General features: G+C 45.8%; 2 protein-coding genes across 23 annotated transcripts in view; one reads left to right on the forward strand and one right to left on the reverse strand.

The window, feature by feature from the left end:
- The window catches only part of SLC14A2 (solute carrier family 14 member 2), a 177,733-nt gene that overhangs the window by 62,585 nt on the left and 99,627 nt on the right, over positions 1 to 15,521 (reverse strand). The window lies entirely within an intron of this gene.
- Positions 1 to 15,521, forward strand: part of LOC116572352 — a 54,310-nt gene that overhangs the window by 10,986 nt on the left and 27,803 nt on the right. For 6 of the 22 annotated variants that reach the window (XR_004278259.1, XR_004278260.1, XR_004278261.1 and 3 more), the window contains 5 exons: positions 181 to 509; positions 1,051 to 1,542; positions 9,393 to 9,639; positions 13,215 to 14,400; positions 14,905 to 15,484. Coding sequence is in view for 1 of the 22 variants with exons in the window: in XM_032311290.1 (XP_032167181.1) it covers positions 14,973 to 15,038 (66 nt within the window). In the remaining 21 variants the exon portion in view is untranslated. Of the gene's footprint in view, positions 1 to 180; positions 783 to 826; positions 1,543 to 9,392; positions 9,755 to 10,538; positions 11,819 to 13,214; positions 14,401 to 14,428; positions 15,485 to 15,521 lie in introns of those variants that run through there. The other 16 variants (XR_004278247.1, XR_004278248.1, XR_004278250.1 and 13 more) reach the window with 11 other exon arrangements.

Below are 15,521 nucleotides of genomic sequence, written 5' to 3' on the forward strand. Positions count from 1 at the left end.
GGAGCTGGAGTGTGCGGGGAGAGGGCCTGGGAACCATCTCCACTCATTTTAGAACTCTGGTTGAATGGTCAAAGCGTTCAGTAAACAAGTGAAACAGATTTAGATTTAGCAACAGCAAAATCAAAATGAAACCAAAGCTAGATTTACGACTTAAATATCGTTCACATTCTCTATCTCCAGACGAAAGGAGGTGGCGAGCGCCCCAGTCCTTTCCAGCACTTGCCTTGGCCTGTCGAAGCTATATCCCTGCTTCTCACGCACCCCGCGCTGGGTCCTAGCCACAGCGTGCTCCCGAGGAAGCTGGCTTGGACGGGCTGCTCGATTTCTGAAATAAAAACGGAGCACTTGTGGAAACGGAGGCTCATCCCATTGTTGAAAATACTTAAATCAAAAGCTCATGTTTGCCTTATAAATTCCTACAAGACCATAAAGAGGAGACACAGACGGGTCATGGCTGTGAATAGCCCCAAAGAGGACAGAAGCATGGACCTATGTTGGGGCGACTCAAGGTTAGGAGGCTTTAGCTACGACATGTCATGCAGCCCTGCTGGGAACGCCAGTGGGAACACTCGGGTGGGGGCCTGGGGGCTGCAGGAAGGAAGGGCACGAGTAAGAACATCCGCAATCAAACTGAGTTTGTGCCGTTATCAAAGAAGACAGAATAGAGAGCGCCCCCGCCTGGCCTGCAAGGGGACATCCCGTGGAGGTAGTGAGAAGAGGAACACAGCTGGGACTGGGAGAAAGGAACAAGCAGAGGACAGGGAACCACAGGTAGACATAAGGCAAGTGGCGGAGAAGAGGGGAGAATAAGGAGGAAAGAGGAGAGGGAAGGGGAGAAAACGCAGAGTCACAGCACAGTAGGAGGGCTGAAATGCTGGCTGGAAAGGATGTGCCAAGAAGGGATGGAGCTGGAGAGGAGGGGGGCTGGGGAGACAGATGGGAGCTCCTGAGCCTTTTGTCCATGCTCTGAAGGGGCCACAGCCTTCTAGCTGCCAGATTCTCTGACGAGGCCTCTCCCTCCTCCTCCCTTCTTGCATGAATCCTGTGAAGGATGGAGCAACAGCCTTCCCGGAGACGAGGAAGCGAGGCGACCCATCACACAGCCCTGTGCGTGGCTCCTGGCGCGTCATCCGGGCTCAGAGAGAGCCAGCCCCTGGAACAGCTCCTTAAGAAGGAGAACCAGAGGGAGGCTGGCATGGAAATGGGGACTTAATTCCAGCTTCATCTCACCCTTTCTTCTCCTTCATGCCTAACCAGATTTACCAAACGAGCTTTCCTCAGAACCCTGAAGAAGCCACTTGGGGTTATACCCGTTGACTGTTAAAGAATGTAGGCATTTGGCAAGTGGTCGAAGACATTTGCCAAGAAGCTTGTCCTCTGAACCCCTGCCGCTTGGCTGAGGTAATGGGAGAGATAAGTTGGCTATATGTAAGCAGCCAAGACTCTGCAGAGATGGAATCTGTCTGGACATCACTGGAAAAGAAATGGAGTTTGTTGTGAAATCTCTGAAGATGTGTTTTCTTGAGAACATCTGAAAGGAAGGTGAGTGTAGATGAGCAAACCCCACTGGGATGGTCACAATGAGTGGAACCAAAAGCACGGCCTGGGGAGTCCACCCAGATTCTAGCCCCACCACCTACCATGGCACCACGTGGGGCACGGAGTCCTTCTCGTCTGGGAGGCAGGATGGTGGTTACTACTTCATAAGGCAACACGCAGAGGGCTGAGCAGCCCACCACCTCGCATGTTGTAGGTGTCAACAAATGTCACTTTCTGCCTACGCCCTCCCGGTTTTTCTGGGGCTGTTCATAAGCTTGAAAGTCTCCAACTACCAGGAATTTAATGAGAGTGGATTTGCTGATGTAAATACTTAGAAATGTTGACCTTCCTAAAACACGAATAATGCGAATATTGTGCATTCAGTCAAATGTGTTTGTTGAGTACCTACTATGTGCCAGCCACTAGTCATTCAACAGTGAGCAAGCAAAAGCTCTTCTTGTCCTCATGGAAACAAAAAGGCACACTGTGAGTGTCCAGGGATAGGATCGCCCTGGTTCCCACTGCAGGGGCCGGTAGGGAATGAAGGTGGAAATGAGGGGAGCATCTTTTGGTTGTCTCAGTGGCTGAGGGGTACAACTATTATTTACCGAGCGAAGGCCCGGGAGACTAAACATGCTGCAATACACAGGACAAGTCTATATGACAAGGGACAGTCCCCCACAAAATGCTCAGTGAGGAAAGCTGGTAGACAAAGGATGAAAGAAGTCATGAAAACCAAAAACTTGCCTATTGGTAGAAAGATTTTCAATATCATTTTCCTAAGGTAAATTTTTAAGAGATCTTTGAACTGAATGTGAAGGAGTCGTGTGTCCTGTTTCTTTCTGGTTTTCAGCATTTATAGGCACATCCCTCTTCTTCTAGGCCTGTCCTTCCACGTCATGATTTCTTTGTGGTGATGCTCCTTAGTCCCTCATGTCCAGAGCTGATACGACTGTGAAATAAGAAGTAGGATTTGACCAGGACTCCCAGACTTGTAGTGTTTTGCCTCTAGATGCGGTCCAGTCCTGGTTAGGGGTGAGGATGAGGATCAGAGATCAGGGAGAAGGCAAATGGCTCATCTGGGGATCCGGCCCCGTTGTCTTGGCTGCATTAATTCTACACCCTAACCCTCCAGGACAAGGGGCAGGTAGAGTGTGGCTCTCAGAACTGATGACCCATTTCTAGCATCTTCAGGGGCTTCTGAGGTGCTAAGACATAAACACTTTTGGGGAAATGCCTTAAAATGAGATGACAATATCACCACCCAATAATCATATTATTTTTATTTTAAGCCCTTCATTGTCATGTTTATAAAGTCATATGTAATTGCCGTGAAAATTTCAATTGCTGAAGAGCACAGGAAGAATACAGAGGCTTCCTGGCCCGTCCCAAATGCAGAAATGGCCATTGCAGACATCAGAAAGCTGTTCTTCCAGACTCCTCTCTGCTCGTATTCCCAAGCAGCAAAGAGAAAACAGACAAAATTGTTTTCTAGTAATAGAATCATGCCTTATGAGTTATTTGGTTTTTTTCTCTTTTTTTGCTTTTGAGCTATTGTTTTTTAAGGGAAAGTATCATATTTAATTTGGTGTGACTTAAACAAAAGAAAAATGAATTAAAGTGAAGCCAGAGAAAGTGCCAAACTTCAAATAAATGTTAGTCATCACGGGAAATATTTTTAGTTTTTATAACCTTTTAAGGCTAAGAAAACAGAAAAACCATTAAAAAAATTAAGAACTTAGTATCTTTCAAAAAGCCTCCCAGGTTTCATATTGAGGTAGTACTCCCTGCCACCTTACTAGAAAAATTAAAAAATTGGTTTTATTACGTTTTTATCAATTTTTACTAATTTTTAAAAAAGATTATTTACTTATTTGACAGAGAGAGAGAGTGAGAGTTCACAAGTAGGCAAAGAGGCAGGCAGAGAGAGAGGGGGAAGCAGGCTCCCTGCCCAGCAGAGAGCCCGATGTGGGGCTCCATCCCAGGACCTTGGGATCATGACCTGAACCGTAGGCAGAGGTTCAACCCACTGAGCCACCCAGGCGCCCCAATTTTTACTAATTTTACTACTATTATTATTTTTGCTTTGTCAAGGTTTATACCATTTCATTCTATTCTTTAGTTATAATTCATAGTTGTTAGACATTTCTATTTCTATCTATAGAAAAAAGAATATATACATATTCATTCTTAAGTAGAAGTAGAAATATATATATATACTCTACTCTTAAGTAGAGTATACATATATATATTTATACATATTTTATGTAGGGTACACATATATGTATATATATGTATATATTTTATGTATATATATATATTTATATATATTTTATTCATCTTCATAAAAAGGAAAAAAGGAATTCATTGATTATCACTAATTGTTTTATTATGGTTTATATGTTCCCAAGATCTTATTGTGGGTGACATTTTATGAGACACACACATAATACATAATTCTTATACATGTATATTCACAGGGAAGCCTCCTAGATGCTTTCCCTCTTGAGCTACTCCATTTTGGGGAATGCTTGTATGCTGCTTAAAGGACAAAGCTATTCATTCGTCACGTATTTGCTGAGTGTCTAATGAGTGCACTCCAGAGCCTAAAATCTTGACAATGATTAAAATATCTCCAAGATATCTCACAAAGTTGCATTGAGACATTCCAAGTCCTTTCCAAATCAGAGTGACATTACACAAAAGAGCTCATGTATGGGATTAGGCCATTATGAAGACGTGTGGCAGTCAGCTGCCACAGTGGCCCTTGGTGGCCTTTGCCTCCCCTGCTCACAGAGCTGACCTGTGTAACTGGCCAGATCTCACAGCAACGAGGTTCTGTGGCTTCTGAGACTGGGTTGTGAAAGCCATGGCCACTTGAGCCTGGTGCTCCTGGGTCACTGGAGCTGGGGGAGATGCTGCCATGGCATGATGACCCTCCAGCAGCCTTAGGAGCTCCTGGTGGCGAGTAACTGAGACCTCCTGGCAACAAGCACCATCAGCAAGCTAGCTGCACGACAGAGTCATCTTGAGAGCAGATCTTCCAGCTCTGCAAAAGCCTTCAGACTACAGCAGCCCCTTGACTGAGCCCCGTCTCATTAGAGACCCTAAGACAGAACCACCCAGCTGTGCTGCTCCCAGATTCCTGGCCAAAGACATTTCTGCTGCTGTTTTAAGTTGCTAAGTTTTGGGCAATTTGTTACACATCAGTAGATAACTAACACATTAGCCATTAATACCTCTTCAAGGATCTAATTAGCCAGTCTCTTAGCTTGGTCCTCAAACACCAAATTTTTTATGGAGGGAAAAGCTCTTGGGGAGAAGGAAGGAATGGACACTTACTGATCACCTACTATGTGGTAGGTACTGTTACCTGTGTTATCTTAACTAATCCCCATAGCAACCATGTAGAATAGAGTAGGGGGTATCTTCTTACCTGTTTGGAGGTACCCTGCTGCCAAAATGAGGTGACAGTTCATATAAGAAAGCTCTGCTGGCCTCACACTTTTGCAGCAAATCGGGTTCCTATTGATTGAGCGTCATGGGGCAGAAATGTCTCTTGGGTAGAAAAACTGGCTTGGCGTCAGCTGTGAAACAATCACGCACTAACTGAGGAATGTATATACCTCGCCCTGTGGTTCACTGTGTGGGGATATACCTGAGAAGTACCAATCAGCATTACCTTCAAGGAGGTTTAATGCAGAGACAACATTTAAAGGCGAGAACAGAATCAGAAAACAAAGTAAGAAAGTACTGAAACAGTCAGTGTGTTTCATCATTAGATTACTTCGCTGTCCTTAGCAAGGACCTCTCATCTGTCTTGTGGCCTTAAAGGATGTGAAAGACATGACCTCCGGGGCTGAGGGCTGGTTAGACATGTAAAAACACCATAGGATGTACTATTTGGGAGGTTCCATGCTGGAACCCATAGCATGGCTTGCTCAATCCTTCTAGGGTACCATACTCTGCTCAAGAGGCTAGAAAGATAAAAATCAAATTTTTCAGCCTCCCTTGCAGCTTAGGTTTTAGAATAAAATCAGGCATTGTCAGTTAGAGGCATGTAGGCAAAATCCAGAAGGTACAAGTGAAACAGAAGTCTTGATCTTTCAGCTCTTCTTTTGTGGAAGCAAGGTCACGGACAGATGATGTTTTCTGCCCCTTGATGCTTAGCCACCAGCATTGTGGGATTTGAGGGGTGGGAGCTACAGGGACCTCATGAGTCTGGCTTCCCGATTCCTGGAATATCATGGTGGGTTCTTGAACTCCGTAGTTTCAGTTGTGGCCTTGGAAGTAGTAGTTCCTATGGTAGATCAGTTTCATAGTGTTTCGGGAGTCACTTCTGTCCCAGCCTAGAAAGCTCACTCCTCTAACTCTGCCTCAAATTTCCCGAGCCCCTAAATTCCTGTATTAAATCCCTTTCTCCTTAAAATACTTCTAGTGGCTTCTGCTTTCTGTACTAAACCCTGAGCAAGAGATGCCATAAGAAAGGAGATTAAGGCGGGCAAGAATTGCATGGAGCACAGGGTGTGGTGCATAAACAATGAATCTTGGAACACTGAAAAAGAAATAAAATTAAATAAAAAAAAAAAAGGGAGATTGCGGCAGGGGATAGGAGGGCAGGGGTAATTTGGAAGGAATTGTTGGAGGAGCTAATGTTTTAGCTTAAAGGAAGAAGGGTTTTAAATGGTCCAGAAGAAGAGATGAGGGCTTCCAAGCAGGAATGATTACAAGAGTCTGTTTCTCTTTCCCCCCAGTTGGTACCTCCCTATTGCCTTCTACCCTTCAGCAGGATGGGCTTTGGGTTTAGTTAAGGCCTGGCCTTGAATGACTAGTCACTTGGAGTTTCTCTTTGCTGTCATGGAAAGTGTGGGATTTCAGCATGGGACTCAATACCCAGAACACAGAGTCTCATGGAGCCCCCTCATGGCTCCTGCAAAGACAAATACATTTGGAGAAGCCAGTGCGTTTCCTCTCCAGTTGCCTTCCTTCATCGCCCTGCTGGAAACCGTGTGCTGCTGTGTGGGCTCCGCTCCTGATCACCTATCTCCCTGGGGGAGGATAAAACGGAGGGACCAGGTGTTCCCTGACATGGCAAATCAGAAGAAAAATCACTATATCGGGAGTGAGGAGACCTGGGGTCTAAATTTAGCTCTGCTGCCTACCAGCTGTTTAACCTTGGGCAAGTTTAATGAATAACTGAAACTTCACTATTTTGTGAATCTGCCCACCTTTCTCCATTTTAGAGGCTGCAGCCTTAATTCAGGCCATTATCCTTTCTCCTGCTCTACCTCCCGTGTACCCCTCCTGTGTATGCCCCACAACCCATTCTCCTTAGCGTGTTCAGAATAATCTTGCAAGAATGCAAATCAGATCATATTGTCCCTTCTTCAAAAGACTCCTTCCCAGCTTCCCAGTGCTCCCATGATGCCCAAACTGCTAGGCAGGACTTCAAATCCGACTTGGTCTCAGTGGACCTCTCCACCCTCCTCTCTAGAAGATGCTGTTTTTTTTAAAAAAATTAATTTAATTTAATTTTTCCAGTGTCCTAAAATTCACTGCTTATGCACCACACCCAGTGCTCCATGCAATACATGCACCTCCATAATACCCACCACCAGGCTCACCCAACACCCTCCCCCCTCCCCTCCAAAACCCTCCGTTTGTTTCTCAGAGTCCACACTCTCTCATGGTTCATCTCCCCCTCTGATTTCCCCCAACTCACTGCTCTCCATCTCCCAATGTCCTCTGTGTTATTCCTTATGCTCCACAAGTAAGTGAAACCATATGATAACTGACTCTCTCTGCTTGACTTATTTTACTCAGCATAATCTCCTCCAATCCTGTCCATGTTGATACAAAAGTTGGGTATTCACCCTTTCTGATGGAGGCACAATACTCCATTGAATATATGGACCATATCTTTATCCATTCGTCTGTTGAAGGGCATCTTGGTTCTTTCCCCAGTTTGGTGAATGTGGCCATTGCTTCTATGAACATTGGGGTAGAGATAGGCCTTCTTTTCACTACCTCTGTATCTTTGGGTTAAATACCCAGTAGTGCAATGGCAGGGTCATAGGGAAGTTCTATTTTTAATTTCTTAAGGAATCTCCACACTGTTTTCCAAAGTGGCTGCACCAACTTGCATTCCCACCAACAGTGTAAGAGGCTTCTCCCTTCTCCACATCCTCTCCAACACTTGCTGTTACTGTCTTGTTGATTTTGGCCATTCTGACTGGTGTAAGGTGGTATCTCAATGTGGTTTTGATTTGAATCTCCCTGATGGCTAGTGATGACGAACATCTTTTCATGTGTCTGTCAGCCATTTGTATGAAAGATGCTGTATTTTAAGGTGAACTAGAACCAGTGTTTCCTAAAGTGAGACATTCATCCTGAGGAATATGTCAGACACTCAGTCCACCGGGGTGTGGATAGAAAATACTAGACTCCTATGTATATTTTTATTTAAAAATTGAGATAAACTTAAGGCATTCTGGTTCAGCTTCTTTTGCAAGTTGTCATGTATCATGTATGGATCTTGTGTCTTTTGGGTGAAGGTCAGGAGGTTAGTGGCCACCTGTGCAGCCTCTAGAGTTAAACTTTCTGGATATGTGCTTTTTATTGGTTACTAGTATTATTATCACTTTGAAATAGAGCAGATTCCCATGGTACAAAAGGATATACACAAAACAGACACCTGGATTAACAAGATCCTTACAAAGAAACCTTGGAATATAAAGGAAGATTGACTAAAAAAGCCCAAATAAGTCACAGGAGGGTGCTGGGGTGATGCTTCCTCAGTTGTGCTTATGTTCCAATTCTTGCAGCCACATAAGAAAGTAAAGGCAGGGGAGCCTGGGTGGCTCAGTGGGTTAAGCCTCTGCCTTCGTCTCAGGTCATGATCCCAGGGTCCTGGGATCGAGCCCCACATTGGGCTCTCTGCTCAGCTGGAAGCCTGCTTCCTCCTCCCTGTCTCTGCCTGCTTTCTGCCTACTTGTGATCTCTGTCAGATAAATAAATGACATCTTAAAAAAAAAAAAAAAGAAAGTAAAGGCAATGACAATCGAATTAGCCATGACAAGAACTAGGCCCCCGAAATGTCCAAATTATGAAGTCTACTTTAAAAAGGATTTACATTTACTGTCATTAAAGATGACTCTCTCTGTATTGTGCCTTGACATACTGGCTGATGTAAGTACATAAATATAATTTGTAATTAAATGCACTGGGGGTACCTACTTAAAAGCATTCTTTCTGGTAGAACTGCACAATAAAGGAATTTGAAGACCCCTGAGCTAAGGACAGATTTGAGTCTAGATGGTGCAAGAACTTGCCATAGATCTTACAATTGCCCTCTGGCCTAATGCAAGAATGTGAACTTCCTGGTTATTGATGCTTTTAATGCATTTATAAAGCAGAGTTGTTATTGTGCTGTGTATTTTCAGCGGGTTTTAAAGGAGGGGACTTTGAAATTTGGGAGTGTTTTATCTGCAAAATCATTTGATCTAATATTACCTGATGTTTACTGAGAATAAGAAAAGGTCGCTAGTAGATACATACACAATTTTGTCACCTATAGGATGTGTTATGGCAAACTCCACCGTCGTGATAATGAATTGTCTCCTGACATTAGGACCAATTGGATTCCACACCAGTTGCATCATTAGAAGCCAGGAGCGATGCCCTTTTTGCTCCCGTCATTCTTGAGGTAATTTGTTTACCCCAGCCATCAGAACGCAGTCAATAAACAGCAGGGATTGACAAAGTGGCACGGTGCAGGCAACACGGAAAATTGGAAAAGTGAATTGTAGGTGGTGAGTGACTAGCAATAAATAATCAGCTTATTCCTGTTGCAGAAATGCCTATGACCAGGAGAAAATGTGACCAGTGAAAAATCTGAAATGGGCAAAAGTGGGCCACTTAATTCTGCATGAATACACTTGAGAGTGAATGTGTTCTGATTCTCCAAGCAAGATGGCTCTCCACAATACTTGGCTTTGTTAAAACCATGTCTGCTGACACTTGGACTCTCTCCAGTTACCTGGCATCTGAAATTATACCATTAGTGATTCACTCCTTTGAACTAAACACAGACCTCTTCAGGTATCCTTTTTTGAAGAACAAGCACCCTTGGAAAGGTTTAGCACAGTGAGTCCAAGATCCCTTCGTGTGACTTGATCTATGGAGTGACTGCCCCTGCAGGGAGAGCTCTGGAATGGTATCAAGGCTCCAGGCATCCTGGGGAGGGGCTGTAAGGTGGTGGTGGGGGCTGGGAAAGGGTGAGGCTTGAGAGAGGGGTAAAGGTACAGAAGGATGGTGCCAAAGGCCAGGCTGAATGGTTTCAGTTTAAACAAAGAAATGGATTTTAACTCTTTAGTTCAGGTCTAATACAGACCGAGTCAAACACTGAATTTATCATAACCCTCTGGACTTGGGAAGGCACCATATCTTTTAGAATTAATTCAGTATAATATAACACTCAAGGGAACCTCAAATAAATACAATTAACTTTTGTTTTTCGGTGAATGGGCCATCAGCTTGTTGGTGCCTGACAGGCAACTGGGGATGCAAATCAGCACTCCCTGGGCGGTCACACCCATTTTCTTACCAGTTACAGACCAACGAGATGGGAAGGTGAGTTTCTAGAAAGAATAGAAAAAATGCTCGTCAGTGCACCAAATTGTTGTGATTAGGGACTACCTGTCATCCATCTTGCAGGATCGCATTTCTCATTGTTATTGTGGATGACTGAGTAGTGGCCGGTTTGAGGGAATCTTTTCGATGGTTTCATTTCTCATGTTCACCTCCCTGCTTGTTCAGCAAGCGGCACATCTGATCAATATCCTCCCACCCCACGCACGACTGATTGATTTAGTAGATACAGTGGGAAAAAAAAAAATCAAAGTAGTTCGACAAAAATGTATTTTTTTTGATGGAAGTTATTAGTCCGTCGCTAAATTGATAGGTTACTTTTATCTTGATTTTTTTATTTTTGTTTTCAGAAGTAACAAGTTTAGCTGACTAAAAAGACCAGGTGTCTAATCGACTTGGCTGGTTGTGCTGACAGATATTTGATATGACATCAATTGACTAAACTGACGGGAATTTGAATGAGTTCAGTCAAAATGTTTGAATCCATCAACGGGGAGTGTCAACCGATTTTTGCTCTGGAGAAAGCACTCGAGCGCCTGCATTTTACAACGAGGAAGTGCAAGATGTTTGGCCTCAAGAAATAAAAAGTGATCCAAGAGAAGACTTCTTTGAAAGAACCTGAGTGATGGTTTATGTCTTCTGATCTCTTGCAAGAACCCGCGTTTGTTCGGGAAAGACCTACTTATGTGCCCATGACAGCTTCATGGTCTCCAGGGAAGGTGCAGGTAGCAGGGGTGATTCTGGGTAGATATGTTTTTCCTATTACACCAGAGACCTTATGCTAACTCTGTTCCTGGTGTTTCCAGGGCCAGACCATGGAGAAGCAGAGCAGTAGGTAAAAATGGTTTTCAGTTTTCCATAATCCGTGTTCCTGCCGCCCTGCCCTGCCTCAAGCTCCTTCTTCCACTGTCACCCTCCCTGCATCAGAGGGTTCAACTCTCCTACTGTCCCTCTCTGGGGCCAAGAGTCTCCAGTGCCCGCAAGGAATAAGTGACAAATCCCACCACTCATGAAGCCTCCCCAAGACAGATGACATTCATCAGGGACCAACATTTAGTCAGACTCTTGCTTTGTACTAGGCACTGTGCTGAGCACTTTACACATGTTCCTAAACCACGGACCATCTTATCCTCTATGGCCTTTTGACAGTTCTTGAAATAACTGTCTTGGCTGAAGTTGAGAGCTGACATTCTGGCAAATTCCTGGATGTGTCTGGCTTGCTGTGGGCAGTGATCCAGGCTCCCCTATTCCCGAGAGATAGGGGTCCCCGAGAGATAGGGGCCGTTGGGCATCACCCACAGCGAATCAGCCACGCACACCCCCAGTCGGCCAAAGTTATCGCTGCAGCCAACGCAAAGGCTCTGACTGTTCGATCTTCCATCCAGTCTTGCCCAAACAGAAACTTCTCTAAGACAAAAGGAAAGCTCCTGAACTTGTGATGTGTCATTCTAGTTCAGCAGAAGAGACCTAAAAATTGAGGATCAGCAAGGCTTTTTCTCACCTTACTACAGATTTGGGCCCCTTAAGTCAATGCTTATCTGATAAGCTCAGTTGAGGAAAGACATGCAGGCTTTTTTTTTTTTTTTTTTTTTTTAAGATTTATGTATTTATTTGAGAGAGAGAGAGAGAGAGAGAGAGAAGGGTGAGAGAGAGTGCATGAGTCGGGATGGAGGGAGAGGCAAGCAGGCTCCCTACAGACCGCCCCAGGCAGGGCTCGATCTCCTGACTCTGAGATCATGACCTAGAAACCAAGGGTCAGAAGCTAAACTGACTGAGCCTCCCAGGCGCCCTGTCATGCAGACTCTTGATGACTTCATTCAGCAAACATTTGCTCAGTGGTGCAGATGTCAGACTGGGCAGGGGGAGTCCTGGATCACTAAGGGACACAGTTAGCCCTGTGGACTACACACATCAGAACAAAACTCCATTGTAATTAAGATGATGAAAACAGGACATCTTTTAGAAACGTGAATGGCAAACTGATTCAGCCTTGTCCCTTGCTTACTGTGCGGCCACAGAGCAGTTTCATTATAAAACACATACACGGTCCTTCCTGGACGTTCAGGGTCAGGGTCAGTTGCCTACAGAGGGGTGGGGAGAAGCCTGGAAAAGAAGGAGATGGTTGAGAGCTCCAGTTCTGGTCAGGCTCTCCTACTTGTCTTTTATTTTATTTGTTTATTTTAAATATTTTTATTTATTTATTTGTCAGAGAGAGAGCGAGAGAAAGCAAGCGCAAGCAGGGGCAGTGGCAGGCAGAGGGAGAAGCAGGCTCCCCACGGAGCAAGGAGACCAACATGGGGCTCGATTCCCAGACCCTGGAACCATGACCTGAGCTGAAGGCAGACACTCAACTTGCTGAGCCACCCAAGCATCCCTCCTACCTGTCTGTTATATGTGAGATGACACTGGTGCTTCTCTATAAATGTACCTGTATCACTCTGAATTGTTTCTTCATAGTACCTCCATGTGGCAGGTTGGGCTAAAGCTCCGAGAGGCTGAGTGACTTGCCCAAAGCCACACAGCCAGTTAGCATGAGTCAACACGATGGTGCAGGTTGGGGTACACATTCTCTTTTGTCTTTTATACCAGGTCACATGGTCCTGTGCTGATCACCCTGAGGCGTGGCTGCTGGCTTTGGTGGAATGAAGGACAGCATAGGGAAAAGGTAAAGAATGAGGCTCTGGAGCCAGATTCGGGAGTGTGAGGCTTAGTTTTCTTCCAAATCCCGGCACCATGACTTTAAGCTAATTACAGGGCCTGAGTTCTCCTGCCTGTAAGATTAGGACGGTGCTGCCATCTATCCAGAGTTGGCTTTATGGGCATGTGACCTGTGCAACTGTATATAGTCTTGTGCTTAAAAGGGCCCCAGACTTGGGGTGTGATGCTATAGAATCACCATCTTGAAATTCTTAATAATTCAAATATGTTCAGCTGTTCAAAAATCTTCTATTTGTGTTTTGTAAGTGAAGTTTGATAGGATGGTGGGCCACGAACACGGGAGGCTTAGATCCTTGACTTACAGTCAGTCCTGCCTCCTGCTGCTTCTCCTGTTCTCAACTGCTTTTTGGTGCCTAGGGCCTCTCCCCCCTGGGCCCTCACGTGGGGACTCCTTTACCCTCTGTGCTCAGGTGTGCACAGGTGTGGGGAGGGGCGGGGTTACGTGACACACGCCGCAGCATCCTAGTCCTTTCCTGGTACTGAGGAAACCTGGCCCAGAGGTTGCAGTCCCTTGGGGGGGGGGTCATCCATTCACAGTGAGCTGGGGTGGAGGGCTTGCGGGAAGAGGGGACACCCAGCTCAACTCCCCCAGGCTGGCTGGGGCATTGGTGAGGCAGTCTGATGGCTAATGGGAGGGAACCTTGTGCATACACTGAGTCTCTGGAGGGAGAGGGCCACAGTCATGCTTCAAGGGGGGTGGGGGGGGGCTCCCTACTCCCATCAAGAATGATCTGCCCTCTTCCTAACTCCTGACAAGGGTCTTTAAATCTGGCCAGGTGTTGAGAGGTAACTACTTTTGCAATCGTCAGAGCGGGCTGGGGCCAGGGCTGTGGCAGGCATCTCGCTGAACCCAACTGGAAGGAAGCAGGGGATCGTCATGTGGTCACATCCGCTGTGATTCAGCTCATTTCCAGCATGATCATGAATTCAAGAACGAGCTTCTGAAATGAACTCTCCATCAGGAGGGAGGCGGTAATTGTGCGGGTTATTAGCGATTACTCCTGGATGGGGGTTAGGGGGTGTGAGCAATAGAATTAAATGAATTTCCTTTGAAAGTTCTGCTGTGCAAAGTAAGAGATATAAATGCTACATTATGTGTTTAAAATACCTCCTGGGTTTGGTTTATAGACTTGTTTATATTTATATATTTATTTGAATGTTTATGGCTTTCTCTCTGTCATTTCACGTTGGTATCTCCATACTCATTATGGTTTTATGGCCGCTTTTTGGAAATCAGTGGCTGCACACACCAGCACATGATTTGATGAGAGAAGGAGATCCAGAAAGGAAAACAAGTTTAATATTGTAGTTGGGGCGGGGGAAGAGCCTTCCCCTAGGGTCAGAAAGTTGAAAATGAAGCTTGAGGTCTGCACACTTTAGTTAGAATCTTGGGGAGTCTTTGCTTAGAAGGCAGCCGAGAGATGGTCAAGTTCTGCACTCCCCTTGGAAAGATGAGAAGTCAGAAGCCTTGAGAAGCCGGGACACTGATCGCAGGTCTCACAGCTTCTTGTTCAGGGGTACGGACGGGGACCCAGGTATCCTGATGTCCCCTGCTGCTCCAGACCCACCTTCTTCCCCTCCTATACACAGGGACACTTCTCTACTGGGCATAGCACATGCTGGGCCTTGAGCCCATGATACTTTTAAGGGCCCACAATATTGCTTTAATTCCTTTTAAAATCAAAAGGAAAAAAACCCACATATAATCCAGGCTGCATTATATTCATCTCAATACCAATGCAGTCATAAAATATGATTTTTAATATTTTTTTATGGAGAAAGGGACCTATGAAAGCCAAGTGCCTAGGGTCCCCACAAGTCATAACACGCCCCTGCCAATCCCAACCACCCAAGAGAGCTGTGGGAGAAATATGGGGGGTGGGGGCCGTCCATCGACTCCCCCCACCCCACCTGAAGTAAAGAGGTTCTGCTCCCTCCCCATCCCCACTCCTCTTAAGCCCCCACATCTCAGATGTCTTTTTGTCTCTCTCTTCACAGGGAGACCATTTCAAACAGGAAAGAGGAAGCTCTGAGTAACACCTTCTGACGGGTGGAGAGCGACAGAGATGACGGACACCAGGGAAGTACACACTGAACAGCGAGTCCCCGCTGACTCCCATTTTGATCAGAAGGTGCGTGAGGATGTTCCGAGTCTCCGGGTTTCCACGGTACTTGTGAGCTGCAAAGGCGGGGGGAAGGTGTGGGTGACCCACTTAGGAAAAAAGGTTCCACCGGCTAAAAGGTCAGATGTGCTGGGTGTCTCCTCAGGGGCTGCACCTCCTCAGACACGACCAGCCCGGGAGGCTCCCCAGTCTTAGTAAAAGAGACTCACTCACTGCTATGGACTGAACGCTTGCATCCCCCGAAGCCACATGTCGACACCTACCCCCCAGTGTGATGGTATTAGGAGTGGGATCTTTGCGGGGTGGTTAGGTCATGAGAGAGCAGCCCTCCCAAAGGGGATGAGTGCCCTTGTCAGAGACCCCAGAGAGAGCTCCACTGCCCATGCCACCATGTGGTGACTCAGCCAAAGACAGCGGTCTAGGAACCAGGAAGTAGGTCTTCCCCAGACACCGAATCTGGGGCTGTAATGCCAATTGAATATTACCCCCACT

This window comes from Mustela erminea, chromosome 13 (assembly GCF_009829155.1).
Source record: "Mustela erminea isolate mMusErm1 chromosome 13, mMusErm1.Pri, whole genome shotgun sequence".
NCBI lineage: Eukaryota > Metazoa > Chordata > Mammalia > Carnivora > Mustelidae > Mustela > Mustela erminea.